This window comes from Quercus suber, unplaced genomic scaffold (genome assembly GCF_002906115.3).
Source record: "Quercus suber isolate HL8 unplaced genomic scaffold, Cork oak 2.0 scaffold_905, whole genome shotgun sequence".
In the NCBI taxonomy this organism is placed as follows: domain Eukaryota; kingdom Viridiplantae; phylum Streptophyta; class Magnoliopsida; order Fagales; family Fagaceae; genus Quercus; species Quercus suber.
The window spans coordinates 88,975-115,141 of NW_027070329.1; the positions used below are offsets into that span (position 1 = coordinate 88,975).

The 26,167-nt window shown below is 32.2% G+C and overlaps 2 protein-coding genes and 1 pseudogene across 2 annotated transcripts; all 3 read left to right on the forward strand.

The window, feature by feature from the left end:
* The first annotated feature begins 1,078 nt into the window (after nt 1-1,078).
* On the forward strand, nt 1,079-14,495 carry LOC111992211 (uncharacterized; annotated as a pseudogene).
* Nucleotides 14,496-17,180: 2,685 nt separating this feature from the next.
* On the forward strand, nt 17,181-18,724 carry LOC111992199 (uncharacterized; the record flags this gene model as incomplete). Its single annotated transcript, XM_065768212.1, has 3 exons — nt 17,181-17,494; nt 18,256-18,354; nt 18,443-18,724. Coding segments are annotated over exons 1-3 (582 nt in total), but the record flags the coding sequence as incomplete, so codon positions are not given.
* Nucleotides 18,725-18,734: 10 nt separating this feature from the next.
* LOC111992210 (uncharacterized) lies at nt 18,735-26,166 on the forward strand. Its single transcript, XM_065768219.1, has 4 exons — nt 18,735-19,211; nt 20,323-20,524; nt 22,978-23,148; nt 25,362-26,166. Exons 1-4 carry the CDS (start codon nt 18,865-18,867, stop codon nt 25,485-25,487), a joined length of 846 nt encoding a protein of 281 aa, XP_065624291.1. The 5' UTR covers nt 18,735-18,864; the 3' UTR covers nt 25,488-26,166.
* The last annotated feature ends 1 nt before the right edge of the window (nt 26,167 follows it).

Below are 26,167 nucleotides of genomic sequence, written 5' to 3' on the forward strand. Positions count from 1 at the left end.
TTCAATTCCTACATCATCTTAGTATTCCTATTTAACGTTATTTATTATCAAATCTTAAATGAAGAAGTAAGTCGATTCTCTTTGTTAAAGTTAGAGACAAAAATGATGAAAACTAAATGTCAACTAATTTGACAATCGAAATAAAAATAAATAGATTAAATTGAATATTAGCAAAAGAGAAAGAAAGAGAAGAAACTATTGATATTCATGAGACTTTTAGTTGAGATAAAAATAAGCAACAATGCTACAATCACAGTAAATTTTGCAATTTTTCTCCACAGCTTATCAAGTAAAATATTACCATTGGCACACCACCTTAAAAAATGTTGTAAAATTGGTTGTGAGATTTAATTATGCACAAAGCTTAACGACAAAACTGGTTGAAACTTAAGGGTATAATCTCATTTAATAAAATTAACATTATTACATATTTTAAAAATCTAATCGTTGAATTGCATGTTCTTTACGTTCTTAATATACATATCAAATTTTGTATCAATTGGATATTATTTACTATATGATCTATAAGCTTATATTTTATGCATAATTTTAAACTATAAAAAATTACAATTTAAAAAATTTATTAATGACATAGCTATTGATCTTTAATTTTTTAGAAATTTTGCAAACATGAAATATATAAGAAGAAGATGTAATTTAATGTTGGATTTATCAAAATTCACCCATAATAAAAAAGATATTAAGTAAAGTTGTTGTCTTAGACTATGACTAATTTTATAGTTAAACTTTTTCATTTAATTATTTATTTTTGAGATGAATTTGCCATGAGATTAGGACCCCGTTTGATAAAATAGTTAAACAACATATTCAATATTTAAATATGAAAAATGCACTCGTTAATAATTCATTTAAAGAAAATTTTTATGAAAACAAAAAATTAATATTTTGATAATTTTTTTTATTTTTCATAAAAATGGTATAAAAATTTTCATAAAATAAATTATTAATGAATAGATTATTTTTATACACTATTTATTCATTTTTATTTTAAAAAACTATAAATAACATTACTCGACTTTTAGAAAATTATAAACTCTTTTTATTTTTATTTTTTGGTGAGCGGGAAACCCAGGAATGCCACCAAAGACACTAATGAATTTCCTGTCTGTTATGAATTCTCTCTTTTACTTGAAAATATTTTCTCTTTCTCGACTACTTTGCTTTACTTTCCAAGGGAGTTTTCTTTCACGGTGAAAGTGATTTCCCGGTCGTCAAAGAAAAATATGGGGTGGGTGCACCCTGATATAAGCTTGGAGGAAATGGTAAAACTGACAAACGGGTTTGTAGATATACTGATTTTAGCATCTGGGTATCAGTCTTCTGGTCGTATTGCCCACTGGGACGCCCAAAACATCAAGAAAACCTTAAAAAAAAAAAAAAAACCTCCATACTATGCCTCACCTTGACTTGCTTTGCTTGAGTTTTCTTCGTCCTAAAAATGGGATGGGGGTAGGGATGGAACACCCATGATTCAATTTCTACATCTAGTATTCCTATTTAACGTTATTTATTATCAAATCTTAAATGAAGAAGTAAGTCGATTCTCTTTGTTAAAGTTAGAGACAAAAATGATGAAAACTAAATGTCAACTAATTTGACAATTGAAATAAAAATAAAGAGATTAAATTGAATATTAGCAAAAAAAGAAAGAAAGAAAAGAAACTATTGATATTCATGAGACTTTTATTTGAGATAAAAATAAGCAACAATGCTACAATCACAGTAAATTTTGCAATTTTTCTCCACAACTTATCAAGTAAAATATTACCATTGTCACACCACCTTAAAAAAAGTTGTAAAATTGGTTGTGAGATTTAATTATTGACAAAGTTTAACGACAAAACTGGTTGTAACTTAAGGGTATAATCTTACTTAATAAAATTAACATTATTATATATTTTAAAAATCTAATCGTTGAATTGAATGTTCTTTACGTTCTTAATATACATATCAAATTTTGTATCAATTGGATATTATTTACTATATGATTTACAAGCTTATATTTTATGCATAATTTTAAACTATAAAAAATTACAATTTAAAAAATTTATTGATGACATAGCTATTGATCTTCAATTTTTTAAAAATTTTGCAAACATGAAATATATAAGAAGAAGATGTAATTTAATGTTGGATTTATCAAAATTCACCTATAATAAAAAAGATATTAAGTAAAGTTGTTGTCTTAGACTATGACTAATTTTATAGTTAAACTTTTTCATTTAATTATTTATTTTTGAGATGAATTTGCCATGAGATTAGGGCCCTGTTTGATAAAGTAGTTAAACAACACATTCAATATTTAAATATGAAAAATGCACTCGTTAATAATTCATTTAAAGAAAATTTTTATGAAAAATGAAAAAAAAGTAATTAATATTTTGATAACTTTTTTTTATTTTCCATAAAAATGGTATAAAATTTTTCATAAAATAAATTATTAATGAGTACTCTAAAATATATTATTTTTACACACTATTTATCTATTTTTATTTTAAAAAACTATAAATAACGTTACTCGACTTTTAGAAAATTATAAACTCTTTTATTTTATTTTTTGGTGAGCGGGAAAACCAGGAATGCCACCAAAGACACTAATGAATTTCCTGTCTGTTATGAATTCTCTCTTTTACTTGAAAATATTTTCTCTTTCTCGACTACTTTGCTTTACTTTCCAAGGGAGTTTTCTTTCACGGTGAAAGTGATTTCCCGGTCGTCAAAGAAAAATATGGGGTGGGTGCACCCTGATATAAGCTTGACCCCCCCCCCTCCTTTTCTTCTTGAGGTTTTCATAGACGAGGATTTTTTATTGGAGTTTAATATGTTGGCAGTTGTTCTGGTTGTAACAAATGTTTACTTATGTATTGGATCTTGGTTTAGCAGGGCAGTACCCTCTGCATAATCAGAAATTTCTGGACTGTCATTAAAAAATAAATGTTCAGATATAGCTACTGTTGCATTTGCTATTCATGGACATATTGAATGTAGATCATGCTTATTCTCATTAATATCACTGAATGTTGGCTATGGGTACTATTTTCTAGGCATAAAAGGTGATAAAATCTAGGCTTCTACTGTTGCCACCATCATCTGTCCTTAGAAATTAAATTTCAATGTTTACTTGTTTCATGGTTTTTGCATCATAAGACCTAGTTTTCCTCAATGATAGATACTAATAGCATAGTTGATGCTGAACTCAGAGATGTTATATGTTTGTTTCCATTATATTTTCCATTTTCTGAGAATGCTAATACCCTTGATTCACTTGGGAGCTCATTGACCTGCCATTTTAGCAGTTTTGACTCAGAGTTGTGTTTATATTCATTTTTGAGAAAAAACAATAACTACTGAATATAACCAGACATGATGACATATAGTGCAACCTTAATATGGCATTATTCTTTTAGACAGGTTTAGAGACTGAATCACTGCTACAAAAGAAATTGGCTCTTTAAGTTCCGATGATTAGTATAACGGCCAATTCTATTTCAGACTAATGTGAGTTTTATTTTATTTTTCTGGTGTGCTAACCAACTTGTCTACTGGTATGCAGTTTGTTGAATTTTTTCATGAAAATTGAACTCGAATGAGGATGTATTTGGCCTTTTTCTCCCCAGGAATGTAGAACCATTACTGGAGTTTATCACATGGAATCACTGGAAATCAAGAAATATCTCATATTTTCTTGATAAGAGAACTGTTAGATTAGTCTCAGGTGCCAGCTTGATATTTTCTGCTCCTAAGGTTCAGTGGATACAAGTTTTTCAGGGACTGAATATTTCAGCCAAAAGCAGTGATAATGATTTTAGTGAAACAATTGTAAGTCGGTTAATTTCAATAAATAAATTACAGTAACATATTTGCCATAGTTTAATGAATATTTGTTAAAAGGTTTATTTTTTGTCTTCATATTGTTTGCAACTTTGCATGATTTTTTTTTATAGGTAATAAAAATATCTTATTAAAAAGAATTGAAAATTCAACAGAGAATCTAAGGGGTACACAGGTCACATACCCTTAGTTCAAATAAAATTACACAAACAAATTTTATAAAGTAATGGAGGGTAGAAGCTCTATTTGGCTCTACAGATGTCCAGTGAACAAGTGAAGTTACAAATTGCAAGTGAATCTTAGGGGTAGATGCTACTTTTGTCTTAAAAAAATTCTCCTATTATGCTCCCTCCAATCAAACCTCATTAAACCTCTTGGAACCGCATTCCATAGTCCATGCTCTATGTCTGAATGATTTTGGTTACCGTCGCCATACTTGTAACATTTCTTACACTATCATAGGCACGACCCAAGTTACTCCAAAAGATTGTAAGATGAAGTTCCATAACCCCATTGCCAGAGGACAATGTCACAACAAATGATCTACAGTTTCTTCACTATTTTCACACAACTCATTTATTCTCCAACATTATGCTACTTTTCAATAATTTATCTATAGTAAGTACTTTCCCCCATGTCGCAGCCCACACAAAAAAAAAAGCAACCATGCTCGGGATTTTGACCTGCCAAGTAGCTTTCCAGGGGAAATCCAAGTAGCTTGTCTCTCAACACCTTGTGAAAAGACCTGACACTAAAGTGTCTGTCGACTCCTTACCTAGGCTCCAAAGCATTCTATCCTCCTCATCTGTATGAATCCATATTGAGTGAAAATGCCCAAGCACAAGCACAAGCACAAGCACATATATGTATGCTTGATATGTAGATGCACCAGAAAGCACAATGGACTTCTCAATATATTGCATGGCTGAGGAAAGAAAGATTCTAGAAATGATTCTAAAATTGCTAATCATCGACACCAATGAACTCTAGCTCAAATGGTATCTCCTTTCCTTGTAAGAGTAACGTGTAGGGTGAGGTTGTGGGTTCAAAACCCACTGGGTACGTTTGTAACTTACCAATATAAAACAAAAAAGAAAAAAATTGAAGTATGGGTAATTGTGTTGCTTGTCTTTTGAGGTTCCTATACCTCTACAAGTCTCATTTTTGCTTGCACAATCATACTTCAATTTATTACTAGCAGTCATGTAAAATCGCTCACAGATGCATCTAGGTACAATTGGCCCCTAGGTTGGCTTTTAAGGCTACACAATTAGGTACCTTAGGGTGCATGCGTTTTTAGCTTCCTATAAGACATGAAAAAGTTACCATTCTACATGTTTTCATCCGTTATGTATTAGTGATCAAAGTAGTCAGCTACAGTACAAACTATCTTCATTTAGGTTTATTAGGAACGTGAACATTAAATTCTCTGTCTCTGTCTCTCTCTCCCTCACCTTTATGTTTGATGCTAATCTATAATGCTGTGATGGATTCTGTGATCTGAGTTAGTAGAGAGAGCAAAAGTGTTTAAACTTTAAATGCTAAGTGCTTACCTTAGAAAATTATGGAACCCTGTTTTGAAGTGTTGCTCCTGGCCTAAGTTATGGGAATCAAGCCATATCTTGAAGTTTTATGTTTCAATTTCAGTACATTGGAATGGAAAATATTTTCGTTTGACATAATCACATAATAAACTTTAAAGTTTACATTAGTTTCTAATAAAATCCTGAAATTTTAATTGTATCAATGTTTACCCTGTAGTTTTAAAAGTCTTTTAATTTAGATCCTTAGCAAGTCTTTGTCTTTGTTAACTAGAAGGGGGGAAAAAAACCCAGGTAATACTTGAGACGTATCTGGGCAATAAAATTTTTTCATGTGAATGTTAAGCAGTGTTTTGATGTAAGAAAAACCGCGAATTGATAGATCTCCGTTATACTATGTGTATTTGTTAGGATCTTTTATGCAGGAGTACATCGTTTTATGATCTTTTTTGGTGTCAAAGGACACCTATGATCTACATGGAAGTAATTTTAGTCCTAAATAGGGCCCTAGGTATTTTCTGGGTTTCCTTTACTACAACTAAGGGTTCAAAGTGTAATATTTTGAAACTATGGGGTAAAACATTGTTGTAATTGAAAATTTAGAATTAATTCCGCAGCTAAGGTCAATCTGTGGGGTTTTTCATCTATGTACCCCTTGCTTAAGATATCAAACCTTTCTCTTAGATATGAACTGAGTTTGATTAATTAAAATTTTTTTTGGTTCCTTGTGGGACTGCTACTCTGCTTGGCCAAGCTTAATTTTGGTCATATATGGCTTTATATGAACAGTTTTTTTCAAGACTTATTAAATGGATTGAACCTTCAAGAGAATATTTTTCAGAAAGTGATTTCCTTTCTATATGTATACATGTTTTTTTTCTTGAATTTTTTTCTTGAACCAGGAGCTCTTGTTACTTGGATGCATTGCAAGCAGATGGAATTGTCTAATTGAACATTTCATGCATGTTTCGTATTATTCCCTTGCTAAGAGCAATATCATGAGTTGTGCAATTTAGTTTTTGGAAGATCTCAAAGTCTTAATTCTACAGATGAAACAATGATTTCAAAGGTAACTGTTATACTTAAATCTTAAGTCTGAAAATTGAAATTGAAAATAATAAAGCACATGCCTGTGTAGTCTGCTGATTCTTATTGAAAGTGTTTCCAGGAATGTATTTGCATTTTTTGATAAATCTAATTTTGTTGTGGCATTTTACATTTACTACTACCTTCAGTTCGTTTTCTTTATAAGAGGCCTTCTATATGAAGGATGGGCCTTACTTGGCATATTCTTCCAACTTCCCTGAACTTTAAGTTTGATCTGAGAAAATATGCTGAACGAGACTGATGAATCTTTTCATTTCTCTGCTAATTTTCCAATCATTAGATACCTTTCCTGCTATTAAATCTTATGATGTTCAAGAATATGAGAAGAATTTTTTGGATTCAATGTTACAGATTCATTAGCTTATTTGTTACTTTAAGATTGATGAACTTTAGTTTGGATATTGTTGACACTTTCACTTCACCGCCTAAGTCAGAAATTTATCATCATAAGGTATTAGGTAGAGCTGAGAAGCACTGACATGTGGGGGACACTATTGCATGTGTGTCTTCAAGTGTTGGGAGGAAAAAGCACACACACACACACATATATATGTATATATTAAATTCCTATTATTTTAGATATGTTTTTAAATATGTATATATTTTTAATTAAAAAAAATTCCTATGATTTTAAAGATTTTGATAGTTGTTATTTATTTTGAAAACTTAAAATAACCATAAAATATGCTTAAAAATAAATAAAATATACCAAAAGATATTAGGGTAAATTCCATTAACAGACCCTGAGATTTGGGCTAATGCCAATTAGGTTCAAGACATTTCAAAATTGACCAATTTGGTTCCTAAACCCAACTTGGTCCCTAAGACAGTTGAGAAAAATGATTAATGGGCCTAACAATGTTTAGGGATTGAGTTGGTTTTAGGGACCAAATTGGTCAAATTTGAAATGTCTTGGACTTGGCTGGCATTAGCCCAAATCTTAGGGCATGTTAATGGAATTTATCCTATATATTAATTGTCATATCCCCACTATGTTGTGGCTTAATTTTTCAAGAATTGGTATGTTCCATCCAATGTCATGTCATGTCCATGTTGCTTCTTAGTTCTTAGAGATAGAGTGGTTTTGAAGAAATTTTTATATTCACTTGTATTGTTTATAGGCACTGTTCACAGATGGTAGAGAAATTGAAATTCTGCTTCTTAGCTTTTTTTTTTTATTTATTTTTTATTTTTTAACTCTAAATCAAATATTTTCTCGTACCTATTGAAACCTTAAACCTCACGTACTTTCCCCATAAAAAACTCATCAAACACTAGCCAATTTTAAGCCCTAAATCCTAGATCCATGAATTCTCCTAAACCTTAGCCTACCTGAGGTTTTGGTGGCTAATGTTGGAGGCCTGCATGGCTGAATCCTTGCTTATGGCAGGTGTCACAGTCACCTCAGGTGAATATTGTGCTGCATCTGCAATTGCAAAGATTTTATATGATCCTAACTATGCGTCAACTTATTCAAAAAATGAAAATGAAAATAAAGTCTATGCCTGAAGAAATATGTATACCACCATAGCAAATATTACAACCATCAAGATTTTTTCTTTGATGTAGCATACTCGTTTCAAGGGATGTCCCTTTTTCTTTCTTCTTTTGTGTTGTGTGTGCGTACGCTCATGTCATTTGGATATAAACGATATTTATTGACTATATTTTGGTTATTTTATTTGAATGTGAAAATTGTTCTATTTTAAAAAATAGCCCGCGAGTTGCGTCTTTCTTTCCTACTAGATTAATGTAATATCTCAAATTGTGTTGATTTTTTGGACAGTGATGGTGTTATTGGCTGTGTACTAGGTTGATTTGGATTGTGATTAGGCTTTTTTGGGATATAGCATAGGTGTGGCTGACGCATTTGTTAGGTCATAATAATTAAACTCTTTAACAGTTGAAAGTTATTTGAGGGAAATGTTGGCATTTCTAAATGCAGATCATCATGATTTGCATCCTGCACTAATTTCAATATGAAATCATTTGAGTCAATTTGTACTTTGTTCTTCTCTTCTTGCTAGTCAATGCTGTAATCATCCAGCTTCAAGGTCAACTTTTTTCTTTGCTTATGTTTACTCTTATTGTTTTAGCAGTCCAAAAAGGGCCACTGTTTGACTGTTTATTGTTGATTTTGGTGTTTTAAACCAGGAAAGTAGCATTCTTGAGTATCTGACTGGAGTGCTGGGTGGTCAACTACATCAACTATGGAAATTATCCCCTGCCCTTGCAGCAGCTGCAATTCCATCCTGGTATTCCAATGATTGTTCTTTGTAATTAATGCATGAAAGATGAAATTTGTATCAGTTCATTTTATTTTCACAGGGATTGGATTGAAACGAGATAGATTTCAAACAAGTATGGAGGTGCATTAAAATAATTTTTACTAAGGCCCTATTGTTTAATGCATGGTTAATCACAATTTCAATCCTAAATTTTTGGTTGCATTTGTAATGTGCACCCAAAACTATAAAATTTTACATGAAGCATCCGAATGTGAGATTAGTTTGCATTTTTCACCTCATTGTCCAAATAAATGTCTAAATTAACAGATGAGTGTGTTGTTATCCATCTTAAACTACAAAAATTCTACAATCAACATGTTAGTCACTGATATGTTACATTAGACACTAATTTAGATGATGGATGAACCTTGCAAATTAATTGAAAATTAGGATGTTGATTGCAAAAACAGTTTAAAGGGTACATTGTAAGTGCCCTCATATTTGAGGGGAAATAGGCAGGTGGGGTCAGTTTCCCATAGGTTTTACTGGCTAGAGGCGAGTTCAAAGGGCTCTTCTTTAGAAAGGTTCCTATGTTATAAAAAAAAAAAAGTTTAGGGGAAATAGTTGCAATTGATTGTTGGGTAATTGTAGTGGCATCTCCATATTTGACTAGTTCAGTTTCCATGGGATTTAGATGCCTTTTTCAAAATCAGCTTTGGAAACTTATGTTGAAACATTATATTTTTTTTTCAGTTGACTTTTTTTTTTTTTGGCATCATATGATGGCCAAACTTTGCAGGTCACCATTTTTAAGGTTGTATTTGAGCGAAATTGAGACTCAATTCAAAGGAAATTTTCAATGACAAGGTTTTGTATTTGTTTCTTCTTTTCCCTCGTAATGTGTTTCCACATATTTGATACTTGTGAAACAATACTTCCATTTACAAATCAGAAATTTGCATTTATTCTGTTATGCAGATGCTGCAATTGTTCTAAAGATAAGGAGGAACACAAGGACTGTGAGTATACTCAATCAATCACACCCACCTTTTCTTTTTTCCATCGCTTCTGTGTGGTACAGACAGAGAAATCTGGGCATCCTCTGTAGATTTATCTTAGTGCTGTAGAACAATGAGATTTGATACCAAAATTTCATGCAGGACAAAACCAAAACCAAAACCAAAACTGATGCAATACAGGAATTGAATAACATAAATAAGAAAAAATAACATAGGAATTAGCACCTAGGCTTGCTTGGAATTGGCACCAAACAGGGAAAACAAAACATAGGAATCAACATTTAGAGTTGGCTAAAATCAGCATCAGACTATTGGAAAAGTTTCAATGGAAATTTTATTGAACAAGAAAACTATAAACTTTCTCCATTGGAGTACAATAGTGTGCTTACTTAGACTACTATGACTTAACTCTAATTCTAACTGACTTAGGAAATCCCAATTGCTGAATTACAAATATAACCTCTGCTTTAGGAAATAAATTAAGATACTAATAACCTAATTTACTAAAATGACCTAACATAAAATCCAATTGACTTCTAAATTAAATATAACTATTTTAATATAAATATGCCATCGTGCTTCATGCATCACTTAGTTTAGGATTCTGTGATTAGTATCTATAAATTGAACACCTCAGCATGTGATTGAATGCAAGGACATTGTGAAACAATCAGTAGATTTATCTTAAGATCGGTAGGCTATTCAATATTCACACACACATATATTTTTTGGATATACACACATATATATGGCCATTGACATTGTGATAAATATAACAAGTGGACTTGATGAGACACTTTGTGTTCATGGGCACTTTTTCCAATTGATACATGGACGCTTCTGTTGTTTGATAGTTACTTTGCCTGCACATCTTTTGCATGCATATATGAAAATTAAGTTTGAAATTGAGTCACAATATTGTAACTTTTAATAACATTTTTCTCATTCTGCCGTGTACTTGAACCAGTTGAACCTTGACCAGTGAACTAGTGGAAATTGTCTGAATAGACTCTGGATGCTAGCTCATGTGCACGTGCAGAGAAAATAATGCATCTCTAATATTTTTGTACTCATTATTATTCCCATAAGTTTTCTATTCACTACACCATATGCTTTGGTGGTATAATTTATAAAAAGGTTGTAGCTAGTGTACAATACTTATATTTTTGCGGGGTCTGGAAGAGTTGATTGGTAGGCAGCTTTACCCCCAATTGTTTTTGGAGAGGTTGATACCTGACTCATATCCACGACCAGTGGCTTTTGGTGTAAGACACTTGTCATCGCACTAAGGCCCGACCTTTTTTGGTTGTATAATTTATAAATGACTATATTCCATGTTCAAGTTTCAGATCAAAAAGCGTAATTTATTGCTAAAAATATACAAGAAATTAAATTTCGTTTCTTCTCAGGTGAACTTGCTGAGAGAATTTGGTGCCTCTACATCTTTCATGTACTGGGCCCTCATCTAAAGCATGATGCCAGTAGTGCTTGATAGTTGGCTGGATTACTGTAAGAACCTGTATTTTGTTTTTGAGTACTCTTTCTCGGGCCTTTTTGCTAATATTTTTAAATGCAAATTATTTGTAGTGCTCAAAATGTGGAGATGAGGTGACTTTCCTTTGGAGGATACAGATACACAAAAAAAAAAAACTTAAAATTGCATAATAAAGCTCCCCCATGCAATCTAAATGCAATGCGTAAGATTTTTTGTGATGTATAGGATCTTTTGTCAGTAGAACTTACAAACTGATATATTTTTTGTTGGGAACTAGCAAAATTTTGGCAATGAACTTCAAAAAATTTAGTATATATTAAGTATCCGTTGGGAACTTGTTTTGTATTTCTTCATGCAAATTTGGGCAAGAATTTGAAATTTAGCAAGGGAAAAAAATGTTTATAGCCACGTTTTTATAAATGCAGCTATAAACAAAACCCATATCAGAGGCTTTAGCTGGGTTTGGAAAACGCAGCTACAGGGCAGCCTAAAGCTGCGTTTTAGAAAATGCAGCTACAGATTTGAGCCTACAGCTGCGTTTTAAACGCAGCCCAAAGAGGGTCTATAGCTGCATTTTTTACAAAAACGCAGCTATAGGATTCAGCTTATGGGTTGTGGGAAAACGCAGCTCTAGGTCCCGCAGGGGGCTATAGTCACGCCGGATAGGCTGTGCTTGGAAACGCGGCTATAAAAACGCGGCTATAGGCTATAGCTGCGTTTTTAGGGTCTATAGCTGCGTTTTTCAAATGCAGCTATAGCCCTTTTTTTTTTGTAGTGGAAGGGATGTGTTTCTGGTATGTCTAACTTGAACTTGTTTAAATATCATGAATATGAATAGCTTACTAATCTTTTTATTTGTGTTTTATTTCAATCTCATGTTGAAAGCGTTTTGATAAATATTTGCTTAAGTGGTTTGAATTCTGTATGCTAAATTTAATATATGCTTCACTGATTCTAATTTTGTTACTTCCCTCGTATTCATTCCATGTGCAGTAGTGATTTGCCTCTGTGTGTTTGGTAGGTAGAAAGGATTTTGTGTTGAATTACTACTTACACTTTATTTGTTTCATTGGAAAACTTCTTATAAAGATAGTTTTCCACATTTTCCAGTGATTGGTAACATAAAAAAAAATTAGTCAACGGAAAACTTTTATAAAAATAAGGCTTATTTTCTATAGGTTGTTTTCCAAAAAAAAAAAAAATTGGAAAACAATCTCTCTCTCATGTGACGCATAACTCCTATAAATATTATATTTTTCTGATTCAGGAAACAATATATTCTTTCGCTCATTTAGCCTTTCTCACAATAAACTCTCTCACTTCTTCTCTTCTCTTTGTTTTTTTCTCTCTTCTCACACCCTCACTATCACCTCCTCTGGCCTCTTCTCTTCCCACATATTTCTCTCTCTATCTGCCTCTTTTCTCTTTTTTTTTCCTATTTCTTCTCCCCTCTATAACACTGTTCTTTAATAAGGGTTTTTTTTTCTTCTCACAAATTGGTCAATAGTTTTATAACAGTTTTTAGTATTCATCAAACTATTTGTACTGGATTAGTTTGTCCGTAAATCTATTTGGCCTATGTGGCATTTTGAACTATTTAAAATGGAACTTATGGGTATAATGATTATTTTGAATTATGAGAAATATGATTAATATATATATATATATATATTATGTACATTATTGTTCCTGTACATGAACAAGATGAGTATTTGAGATCATGAAATTTGACAGCTAATTTTGATTGTATCCGTTGTCAAAGTTTTAGTTTGAAAACCAAATTCATTCTTGGTTTTTTTTAATTATTTATTTATATTGATTACATTAGGTGGGTTTACACAACACACATATTATACGTGTTTTAAATTATATAAGAAATGTTATAAAAATTGTGGATACCAAATACCATAAAATGTTCTCGAGTCCATTTTCAAGGTTGTTACCAAACACTGGAAAATGAGATAGTTTTTCAGAAAATACTTTCTAGAAAATGAACAATTTTCTAGAAAACGTTAATGTTGAAACAAACAGAGCGTTAGAGGAAGGTTGTGTTTGTCTGTTGTGCACGTATGTGTGAAAAATCAATTCATTTTATGCCTAACATTTCTTGGTCTGTATCTACTATCCTTAGATAAGATCTGTAAATATTTCTTATTAATTTTTTTTTATTCATTTTAATGCATCAGTTATCACTCTCTTCCCATGTTTTTCCTTTTACTTTGCATATTTTGTGGGCCTTCCTTATAAAAAAAAGCATGACCAAACTTTCCGTGCAAAAAGCCATAAAGTTAAAAAAAACTGATGTGTTTAAGCAGGCTGTTTCGCAGGTAATTTAGATATGGACGGTGTGATGATTTACGTGAGGAAGACCTCATCCTATTGCTTTTTCTTTAGTGACTCTTCTGGGGAAAGTTTACCAGATCTTTGAGTAAAATAAAAGAAAAGATCACAAAAAACAAACAGTGCCAACTTTTTGAAAGGCTGTCTATTCAAAAAAGTGCTCTATCACCACTACTGATGCTACATCACTAAAGCCAAATCTTCAACTCTCTCTCTCTAAGCTGGGGCCGTTTCTGACTGGGGACAAGCTAAGTTGGATGGATAGATGATGATAAAGGGTCCTTTCTCTAATGGAATGGTGACATGTATGATGCAATGCTTGCTAATAAAAGTTGACAGTTACAAGTTGGAAGTGTAATCTTTATGTTTTCTCTGGAGTATAAGACTCTTGGTGCTTCACTACCTCTAGTTCTAGCAATACAAGCCCTCATTGAAATTGGTGGGAATTTGGGGCTAAAATGAAAATATCAACCATGTGTAGCTTCAGGAGAATGCAGTTCTGGAAGTTGAGGAAGAGAATTGCAAGTGCTGGGTCTGGATTCACACTTTTGAGTGGCAAAAGAAGAGCACCATTGGATTGTTGCCATGGATCATATGTGTTGAGGCAGTTGGTTTGGAAGTTCAAGTCACAGTGGAAGCAAGCTTTGAATCAGCAAAGGAGCAGTGTACAGTACAGCTATGATCTTCACAGCTATTCTCTGAACTTTGATGATGGTTCGCTTCATGGTTTCAGATGACTCTTGTTTTCCCCTTTTAAATAAGTAATAGATTACTTGCCCACAACAAGCAATAAACTGTTCCAAGTTTTTTCTTTTAATTGTTTCAGAGGCCATTTGAGGCATATACTGTACACAATGTTTGATTGAAGATATTGGAATAATATGTGAATAAATGAATACTTGAAGTTATGCAAGTTTTGTTATCATGGCCGATTGTTAAACACCAACCTGTATCTTTTATAGCACCACGTAAATTCTTTCATAAATTTTGAAGTACTCTAATTTATTCATGGAATTTTTCTTTATTTCTTCTTTATGTTTTAAAGAAGGCAAAGAAAAAAAAACACAGGATTTTTTGACAGTCTTCAAAATTTGCCAAATGTAGTTCTCTTCTTTGAAATGGGTGCATACTTTCTTTCTTAAGTTTTCAATTTATTTTATTTCCGATTGTCATTTTATTTTTCCGATCACAAATTATTTGCAACTTCGCTGGCAAGAATGTCTTATAAATAGTAACAAAAAGTGTATGTGGTAGTGGGTGTGGTTGGTGGCATTGGGTGCGGGCAATGGTGATGGGTTGGGTTTTGTAGTGGGTTTGGGAGAAAGAGAGAGGAAGAAATGAGATTAAGAATAAAAAATATTTAAAAAATAATAAAGAAATAATATTTTAATGAAGTGGTAAAAAATATAAAACCTTTAATGTTAGTATATTATAAAGTAAGGTGTTAAAATAGATAAAGTAGTTTTTGAGTTGCTAAAAACTATATTTTTTTAGTATTCTTGATATGAATGCTCTAAGCAGTTCAATTGTTGTCATTGATTTATGTGCAAGTTTTATGTGAAACTCAAGCTTCAATCATTGATTTTTTGTTTTTCTTAAGTTCATTATTGCCCTAAATAATTGATATGGAGTTTTGAATTGAAATTTTTTTTCATAAATTTGAAATTTTAATTAGTAAAATTAAAAATTTGGAACTATAAAATTTGGGTATTTTTATATAATTTTTTTTAAAAAATTGAACATGGGCATTCTCATTGTATGTACAAGAGCTTATAATTATAGCCAAATCCAAAAGCTATTTGTTTTTTTTAAGGACAAAACTTAGGTACAATATTTATGTGTTGTTCCTTAAATTTTACTTTTAAGATTTTGCCATGTAAATTTTTTCTCATGAGATGGAAGTGTATTTTTTAGTTTAGTAGTCACATGGCTAAATTTTTATATGAAAACTTAAAAAACAGCACTTAAAGTACTGTATTTAAGTTTTGTCATTTTTTCAAACACCTCAGTAATCTCCTATAGGTAAACAAGGACCATATATAATTAGTGGCTTAGCGTAAGGCTATTGAAGGAAGATTGTTTCGGTGGAGGAAGGAGAAGAAGTGATATGGGAGAATAAAATCAGATACCTTTTTTCTTTTTGAGTTGGAAAATGATGTTAGAAGCTATGTTGTTTAAACTTTAAAGAGTTTAGAGATGGTAAAAATTTTCCATCTTGCTCCACTCAGCACATTATTTTTTGGCCCTAAAGAGGAGATAGGTTGAGACGAGATTTGTGCGTCCCGACTCATCTCATTCGGCCTTGTCACGAATGTGTGTGTCTATATATATCCTATTTATAATTATTTTTTTTAAATACGTATTATATTATCATATTCTAAACATTTTTTTTTATAAAACTTTCTTATCACCACCTCTCCCTTATTTCTATCTCATTAGTGACAAAACCACCTAATAGGAATGACAAAATACCTCCATACTATGCCTCACCTTGACTTGCTTTACTTGAGTTTTCTTCGTCCTAAAAATAGGATGGAGTAGGGATGGGGTAGAGATGGAACACCTATGATTCAATTCCCGCATCGTCTTATTATTCCTATTTAACGTTATTTATCATCAAATTTTAAATGAAGGAGTAAGTCAATTCTTTTGTTAAAGTTAGAGACAAAAATGATGAAAACTAAATGTCAACTAATTTGACAATCAAAATAAGAATAAAGAGATTAAATTGAATTTTAGCACCAAAAAGAAAAAGAAAAAGAAAAAAGAAAGAAAGAAAGAAAGAAAGAAAGAAAAGAAACTATCGATATTCATGAGACTTTTAGTTGAGATAAAAATAAGTAACAATGCTACAATCACGGTAAATTTCGCATTTTTTCTCCACAACTTATCAAGTAAAATATTACCATTAACACACCACCTTAAAAAATGTTGTAAAATTTGCTGTGAGATTTAATTATGGACAAAGTTTAGGTATAAAACTGGTTTTAGCCTAAGGCTACAATTCTACTTAACACTATTACATATTTTGAAAATTTAACCGTTGAACTGCATGTTCTTTACGTTCTTAATATACATATCAAATTTTGTGTCAATCGGATATTATTTATTATATGATCTATAAATTTATATTTTATGCATAATTTTAAATTATAAAAAATTGTAATTTAAATAATTCATTGATTACATAGCTATTTGTCTTCAATTTTTTAAAAATTTTGCAAACATGAAGTATATAAGAAGAATATGTAATTTAATGATGAATTTATCAAAATTCACCTCTAATAAAAATGGAAAATTATTGAATACTTCGAAAGTGCTATAAATGCATATTCTTCCTTCTCATATGAATTATGAGTTTCACTATAAATTTAATTAGTAAAACTCGTAGTTTTGTAAGAGGGGAGAGTACATATTTATAATACTCTGAGAAGATTTAATAATTACCTAATAAAAAAATATTAAGTAAAATTATAATCACATGTTACAACTAATTTTATAGATAAATTTTTTCATTTAATTATTTATTTTTGAGATGAATTTGCCGTCTGATTAGACTTTTTGAAAATTATAAACCTTTTTTTTTTTTTTTGGGTGAGCGGGAAAACCAGGAATGCCACCAAAGATACTAATGAATTCTCTCTTTTACTTGAAAATAAATTCTCTTTCTCGACTACTTTGCTTTACTTTCCAAGGGAGTTTTCTTTCACGATGGAAGTGATTTCCCGGTCGCCAAAGAAAAAGATGGGGTGGGTGCACCCTGATATAAGCTTGGAGGAAATGGTGAAACTGACAAAAGGGTTTGTAGATATACTGATTCTAGCATCTGGGTATCAGTCTTCTGGTCGTATTGCCCACTGGGACGCCCAAAACATCAAGAAAATCTTCCACTGGGGTCTCTTCTTCGAAAATGTCAGTAACTTTCCTCTCTCTAATTGTGTGTGTGGTTGGGGTTTGTCCGTTTATGTTATTGGATTATTGGTTTCATGGGATATTATTAAGATTCTCTGAAGTATTGAGATTTTGATGATTATTAGGCATATGTTTGTTGTTTTGAAATGATTTTGTTCCTAGCACATATTAATTTCGTAGGAAAATGTAATCCACCTCATTTTTGTTCTTTTGTTGAGCAAATTTCTATGATTCTACATAATGATTGTTGTCCCATTTTTCAAAGTTTAACTTTTGGCAAGATGTTAACTGACTCCTTATTTTATTTTAGATTTGTATCTGTGCTGTTCTATGGATTTTCCGCAAGTCCTTTGAAGATAAAAAAAAAAGGATACCCTTTTACTTGTGACTTTCTCCAAGAAAGTTTGCACCAAAGATTTCAATCAGTTGATGATAATTGATATTGTATTCAGAAGTCTCATCTGTATATCATGCCTCTTTTGATTTTTGATGTTTTGTTAATGGGATACCTTAATCGATTGCTGTTTTTTTAGGGTACATTTCGTTTTTTGTGTTGGTCATGGGGTTGAATGCTGTTTTTCACTAACAAATGTGTTCGCATTTGTTATCTCTTCGCAATTGAACTTTATATTTGGTTTTGCTTTTTATACAAGGATATGAGTCAGTTCTTTGTTTTTACCTGGCTTTGCATAAATTTTTTTTTCCTACAAATAATGTCTAGGTGTTCTTAACAATCCAAAAAAAAAAAAAAACATGTCTAGGTGTTTAGCCATTTGAGTGGCTCAGATGCTTACCAAGACTCGGTGGAGGAACTTGATGCAGCTCTGTCTGAAATGACTTCTGATGCGTCTTTCCCTCAGGTTGTGGATAGTGTTTTGTTTATGTACCTTGATTTTAAAATTGATTATTACTTCTAACAAATTCTATGTGATTGCTTTGTTATATAAGGGTCTTGCACATTTATCATCTGCTACTCTTGCTAAGGCGCGTGGATATGTATTAGAACATCTTATCCATACTTTACCTTTGAGGGTTGCACATCTCAGAGAGTTTCTGACTGCAATTATTGAGATGGAGCTTGATGAGCTATCAGAAACGGAGCATGATTGCCTAAACGCATATCTGAAGAAATTGACTCTGCAGAATAGCTCGCTTATTTCAGTTCCAGATAAGAAGGATTTTTTGAAGGATTCAGTTATTTCATCTCAGGACATTGCTCCAATTAAGAAGAAACTTTGTTATATAAGGGTCTTGCACATTTATCATCTGCTACTCTTGCTAAGGCGCGTGGATATGTATTAGAACATCTTATCCATACTTTACCTTTGAGGGTTGCACATCTCAGAGAGTTTCTGACTGCAATTATTGAGATGGAGCTTGATGAGCTATCAGAAACGGAGCATGATTGCCTAAACGCATATCTGAAGAAATTGACTCTGCAGAATAGCTCGCTTATTTCAGTTCCAGATAAGAAGGATTTTTTGAAGGATTCAGTTATTTCATCTCAGGACATTGCTCCAATTAAGAAGAACGAAAAAAGCATTGGTGATGATCTTACAAAGTATGCTCTGCAAGAGATTTTGAAGAGGAAGTGTGCAGTGTCTTGCATATCAGCAGTTGAGACAGGCTTAGATATTATTTTGAACACCGTCAGACATAACAGTGAGTCTGACAATAAGTTACTCAAAGAACAACTAAAGCATGAAAAGGCTTCAACGTAAGTTGTATCTTTGCTGTTTATAACTAAGGAATGAAAAAGCTCCAACGTAGTAAACATTTTGTTGTTGTTGTTGCTATGAAGTCTAGAATACGTCATAAAATTTTATACGGTTCAGGTCCCTAGTTACTTATTAAATCAATGTGATTATTACAACTGTCAATTTATTAGACAAAAAGTCAATTTTCTGTTCTGCATCAAATAAATTCTTAAATAACCACTTTAAAGATAGATTTTGCTTTGCTGTATCTTCAGGATTTATGATTGGAATTTAATATGTTGGGAGTTGATCTGGTTGTAACGAATGTTTACTTATGCATTGGATCTTGGTTTAGCAGGGCAAAACCCTATGCATAATCAGAAATTTCTGGACTGAGTCATTAACAAATAAATGTTCAGATATAGCTACTGTTGCATTTGCTAGTCATGGACATATTGAATGTAGACCATGCTTATTCTCATTAATATCACTGAATGTTGGCTATGGGTACTATTTTCTAGGCATAAAAGGTGATAAAATCTACACTTCTACTGTTGCCACCATCATCTGTCCTGAGAAATTAAATTTCAGTGTTTAGTTGTTTCATGGTTTTTGCATCATAAGACCTAGTTTTCCTTAATGATAGACACTAATAGCACAGTTGATGCTGAACTCAGAGATGTTATATGTTTGTTTCCATTATATTTTCCATTTTCTGAGAATGCTAATACCCTTGATTCACTTGGGAGCTCATTGACCTGCCATTTTAGCAGTTTTGACTCAGAGTTGTGTTTATATTCATTTTTGAGAAAAAACATTAACTACTGAATATAACCGGACATGATGACATATAGTGCAACCTTAATATGGCATTATTCTTTTAGACAAAGGCTTAGAGACTGAATCACTGCTACAAAAAAATTGGCTCTTTCAGTTCCGATGATTAGTATAATGGTCAATTCTATTTCAGACTAATGTGAGTTTTATTTTATTTTTCTGGTGTGCTAACCAACTTGTCTACTGGTATGCAGTTTGTTGAATTTTTCATGAAAATTGAACTCGAATGAGGATAAATTTTAGGATTTATTGTTGCTTGGCCTGAATGAATGTATTTGGCCTTTTTCTCCCCAGGAACGTAGAACTATTACTGGATTTTATCACATGGAATCACTGGAAATCAAGAAATCTCTCATATTTTCTTGATAAGAGAACTGTTAGATTAGTTTCAGGTGCCAGCTTGATATTTTCTGCTCCTAAGATTCAGTGGATGCAAGTTTTTCAGGGACTGAATATTTCAGCCAAAAGCAGTGATAATGATTTTAGTGAAACAATTGTAAGTCGGTTAATTTCAAGAAATAAATTAGAGTAACATATTTGCCATAGTTTAATGAATATTTGTTAAAAGGTTTATTTTTTGTCTTTATATTGTTTGCAACTTTGCATGATTTATTTTTTATTTTTTATTTTTTTATAGGTAATAAAAATGTCTTATTAAAAAAGAATTGAAAATTCAACAAAGAATCTAAGGGGTACGCGGGTCACATACCCTTAGTTCAAATAAAATTACACAAACAAATTTTATAAAGTAATGGAGGGTAGAAGGTCTATTTGGCTGTACAGATGTCCAGTGAACAAGTGAAGTTACAAATTGCAAGTGAATCTTAGGGGTAGAGGCTACTTTTGTCTTAAAGAATTCTCCTATTATGCTCCCTCCAATCAAACCTCATTAAACCTCTTGGAACTGCATTCCATAGTCCATACCCTATTTCTGAATGATTTTGGTTGTCGTCACCATCCTTGTAACATTTCTTACACTATCATAGGCACGACCCAAGTTACTCCAAAAGATTGTAAGATGAAGTTCCATAACCCCATTGCCACAGACCAATGTCACAACAAATGATCTACGGTTTCTTCACTATTTTCACACCACTCATTTATTCTCCAACATCATGCCACTTTTCACTAATTTATCTATAGTAAGTACTTTCCCCCATGTTGCAGCCCATGCAAAAAAAAGCAACCATACTTGGGATTTTAACCTGCCCAATAGCTTTCCAGGGGAAATCCAAGTAGCCTGTTTCTCAACACCTTGTAAAAGACTTGACACTAAAGCATCTGTTGACTCCTTACCTAGGCTCCAAAGCATTCTATCCTTCTCATCTGTATGAATCCATATTGAGTGAAAATGCCCAAGCACAAGCACATGAACATATATGCATGCTTGATATGTAGACGCACCAGAAAGCACAATGGACTTCTCAATATATTGCATGGCTGAGGAAGGAAAGAATCTAGAAATGATTCTAAAATTGCTAATCATCGACACCAATGAGCTCTAGCTCAAACGGTATCTCCTCTCCTTGTAAAAGTAAGGTGTAGGGCGAGGTTATGGGTTCAAAACCCACTTGGTATGTTTGTAACTTACCAATATAAAACAAAAAAGAAAAAATAATGAAGTATGGGTAATTGCGGTGCTTGTCTTTTGAGGTTCCTACACCTCTACAAGTATCATTTTTGCTTGCACAATCATACTTCAATTTATTACTAGCGGTCATGTAAAATCACTCACAGATGCATCTAGGTACAATTGGCCCCTAGGTTGGCTTTTAAGGCTACACAATTAGGTACCTTAGGGTGCATGTGTTTTGAGCTTCCTATAAGACATGAAAAAGTTACCATTCTACAGGTTTTCATCCTTTATGTATTAGTGATCAAAGTAGTCAGCTACAGTACAAACTATCTTCATTTAGGTTTATTAGGAATGAAAACATTAAATTCTCTGTCTCTCTCACCTTTATGTTTGATGCTAATCTATAATGCTGTGATGGATTCTGTGATCTATGAGTTAGTAGAGAGAGCAAAAGTGTTTAAACTTTAAATGCTAAGTGCTTACCTTACTATTAGAAAAGTATGGAACCTATTTTTGAAGTGTTGCTCCTGACCTAAGTTATGGGAATCAAGCCATGTCTTGAAGTTTTATGTTTTAATTTCAGTGCATTGGAATGGAAAACATTTTCGTTTGACATAATCACATAATAAACTCCAAAGTTTACATTAGTTTCAAATAAAATCCTGAAATTTTAAATGCATCTATGTTTACCCTGTAGTTTTAAAATTCTTTCAATTTAGACCCTTAGCAAGTCTTTGTCTTTGTTAACTAGAAGGGGGGAAAAAACCCAGGTAATACTTAAGACGTATCTGGTCAATAAAAATTTTTCATGTGAATGTTAAGCAGTGTTTTGATGATAGAAAAACTGCGAATTGATAGATCTCCGTTATACTATGTGTATTTGTTAGGATCTTTTACGCAAGAGTACATCGTTTTATGATCTTTTTTTGTGTCAAAGGACACCTATGATCTACATGGAAGTAATTTTAGTCCTAAATAGGGCCCTGGGTATTTTCTGGGTTTCTTTTACTTTTAGTTACTACAACTAAGGGTTCGAAGTGTAATATTTTTGAAACTATGGGGTAAAATATTGTTGAAATTGAAAACTTAGAATTAATTCTGCAGCTAAGGTCAATCTGTGGGGTTTTTCATCTATGTAACCCTTGCTTAAGACCTTTCTCTTAGATATGAACTGAGTTTGATTAATTAAATTCTTTTTTTGGTTCCTTGTGGGACTGCTACTCTGCTTGGCCAAGCTTAATTTTGGTCATATATGGTTTTATGTGAACAGTTTTTTTCAAGACTTATTAAATGGATTGAACCTTCAAGAGGATATTTTTTAGAAAGTGATTTCCTTATTATATGTATACATGTTTTTTTTTTTTTTGAACCAGGAGCTCTTGTTACTTGGATGCATTGCAAGCAGATGGAATTGTCTAATTGAACATTTCATGCATGTTTCGTATTATTCCCTTGCTATCTCAGAGCAATATCTTGAGTTGTGCAATTTAGTTTTTGGAAGATCTCAAAGTCTTAATTCTACAGATGAAACAATGATTTCAAAGGTAATAGTTATACTTAAATCTTAAGTCTGAAAATTGAAATTGAAAATAATAAAGCACATGCCTGTGTAGTCTGCTGATTCTTATTGAAAGTGTTTCCAGGAATGTATTTGCATTTTTTGATAAATCTAATTTTGTTGTGGCATTTTACATTTACTACTACCTTCAGTTCATTTTATTTATAAGAGGCCTTCTATATGAAGGATGGGCCTTGGCATATTCTTCCAACTTCTCTCAACTTTAAGGTTGATCTGAGAAAATATGCTGAACAAGACTGATGAATCCTTTCATTTCTCTGCTAATTTTCCAATCATTAGATACCTTTTCTGCTATTAAATCTTATGATGTTCAAGAATATGAGAGGAATTTTTTGGATACAATGCTACAGATTCATTAGCTTATTTGTTACTTTAAGATTGATTAACTTTAGTTTGGATATAGTTGACACTTTCACTTCACTGCCGAAGGCAGAAATTTATCATCATAAGGTATTAGGTAGAGCTAAGAAGCACTGACATGCTGGGGACACTTTTGCATGTGTCTTCAATTGGGAGGAAAAAGCATATATATATATATATATATTAAATTCCTATTATTTTAGATATGTTTTTAAATATGTATATGTTTTTAATTTAAAAAAAATTCCTATTATTTTAAAGATTTTGATAGTTGTTATTTATTTTGAAACTTAAAATAATCATAAAATATGTTTAAAAATAAATAAAATATACCAAAAGATATTAGGGTAAATTTCATTAACATACCCTGAGGTTTGGGCTAATGCCAATTAGGTCCAAGACATTTCAAAACTAATTAATTTGGTTCCTAAACCCAACTTGGTCCCTAAGACAATTGAGAAAAATGACTAACGGGCCTAACAATGTTTAGGGATTGAGTTGGTTTTAGAGACTAAATTGGTTAGTTTTGAAATGTCTTGGATTTGGTTGGCATTAGCCCAAACCTTAGGGCATGTTAATGGAATTTACCCTATATATTAATTGTCATATCCCCACTATGTTGTGGCTTAATTTTTCAAGAATTGGTATGTTACATCCCATGTCATGTCATGTCCATGTCGCTTCTTAGTTCTCAGAGATAGAGTGGTTTCGAAGAAATTTTTATATTCACATGCATGGTTCACGTGTATTATTTATAGGCACTGTTACCATCTGTTCACGTGTATTATTTATAGGCACTGTTCACAGATGGTAGAGAAATTGAAATTCTGCTTCTTAGCTTTTTTTAACTCTAAATCAAATATTTTCTCTTACCTATTGAAACCTTAAACCTCATGTACTTTCCCCATCAAATAGCCATAAAAAACTCTTCAAACACTAGCCAATTTTAAGCCCTAAATCCTAGATCCACGAATTCTCCTAAACATTAACCTACCTGAGGTTTTGGTGGTTAATGTTGGAGGCCTGCACGGCTGAATCCTTGCTTATGGCAGGTGTCACAGTCACCTCAGGTGAGTATTGTGCTGCATCTGCAATTGCAAAGATTTTATATGATCCTCACTATGCATCAACTTATTCAAAAAATGAAAAAGAAAAAAAAAAGTCTATGCCTGAAGAAATATGTATACCACCATACCAAATATTACAACCATCAAGATTTTTTCTTTGACGTAGCATACTCGTTTCAAGGGATGTCCCTTTTTCTTTCTTCTTTTGTGTTGTGTGTGTGTATGCTCATGTCATTTGGATATAAACGATATTTATTGTCTATATTTTGGTTATTTTATTTGACCGTGAAAATTGTTCCATTTTTAAAAATAGCCCGCGAGTCTCGTCTTTCTTTCCTACTAGATTAATGTAATATCTCAAATTGTGTTGATTTTTTGGACAGTGATGGTGTTATTGGCTGTGTACTAGGTTGATTTGGATTGTGATTAGGCCTTTTTGGGATATAGTATAGGTGTGGCTGACGCATTTGTTGGGTCATAATAATTAAACTCTTTAACAGTTGAAAGTTATTTGAGGGAAATGTTGGCATTTCTAAATGCAGATCATCATGATTTGCATCCTGCACTAATTTCAATATGAAATCATTTGAGTCAATTTGTACTTTGCTCTTCTCTTCTTGCTAGTCAATGCTGTAATCATCCAGCTTCAAGGTCAACTTTTTTCTTTGCTTATGTTTACTCTTATTGTTTTAGCAGTCCAAAAAGGGCCACTGTTTGACTGTTTATTGTTGATTTTGGTGTTTTAAACCAGGAAAGTAGCATTCTTGAATATCTGACTGGAGTGCTGGGTGGTCAACTACATCAACTATGGAAATTATCCCCTGCCCTTGCAGCTGCTGCAATTCCATCCTGGTATTCCAATGATTGTTCTTTGTAATTAATGCATGAAAGATGAAATTTGTATCAGTTCATTTTATTTTCACAGGGATTGGATTGAAATGAGATAGATTTCAAACAAGTACGGAGGTGCATTAAAATAATTTTTACTAAGGACCTAATGTTTAATGCATGGTTAATCACAATTTCAATCCAAAAGTTTTGGTTGCATTTGTAATGTGCACCCAAAACTATAAAATTTTACATAAAGCATCTGAACGTGAGATTAGTTTGCATTTTTCACCTCATTGTCCAAATAAATGTCTAAATTAACAGATGAGTGGGTTGTTATCCATCTTAAACTAAAAAAGTTCTACAATCAACATGTTGGTCACTGAAATGTTACATTAGACACTAATTTAGATGGTGGATGAACCTTGCAAATTAATTGAAAATTAGGATGTTGATTGCAAAAACATTTTAAAGTGTACATTGTAAGTGCCCTCATATTTTAGGGGAAATAGGCGGGTGGGGTCAGTTTCCCCATAGGTTTTACTGGCTAGAGGCGAGTCCAAAGGGCTCTTCTTTAGAAAGGTTCCCTATGTTATTTAAAAAAAAAAAAAAGTTTAGGGGACATAGTTGCAATTGATTGTTGGGTAATTGTAGTGGCATCTCCATATTTGACTTGTTCAGTTTCCATGGAATTTAGATACCTTTTTCAAAATCAGCTTTGGAAACTTA

Excerpts from the sequence above, each read along its gene's own strand:
- LOC111992210 (XM_065768219.1), top strand. The coding sequence starts at position 18,865 with ATGGAGCTTGATGAGCTATCAGAAACGGAGCATGATTGCCTAAACGCA. Across the intron at positions 19,212-20,322 it reads AAGCATGAAAAGGCTTCAAC|GAACGTAGAACTATTACTGG; the intron begins GTAAGTTGTATC and ends TTTTCTCCCCAG. Across the intron at positions 23,149-25,361 it reads ATGAAACAATGATTTCAAAG|GAAAGTAGCATTCTTGAATA; the intron begins GTAATAGTTATA and ends GTTTTAAACCAG.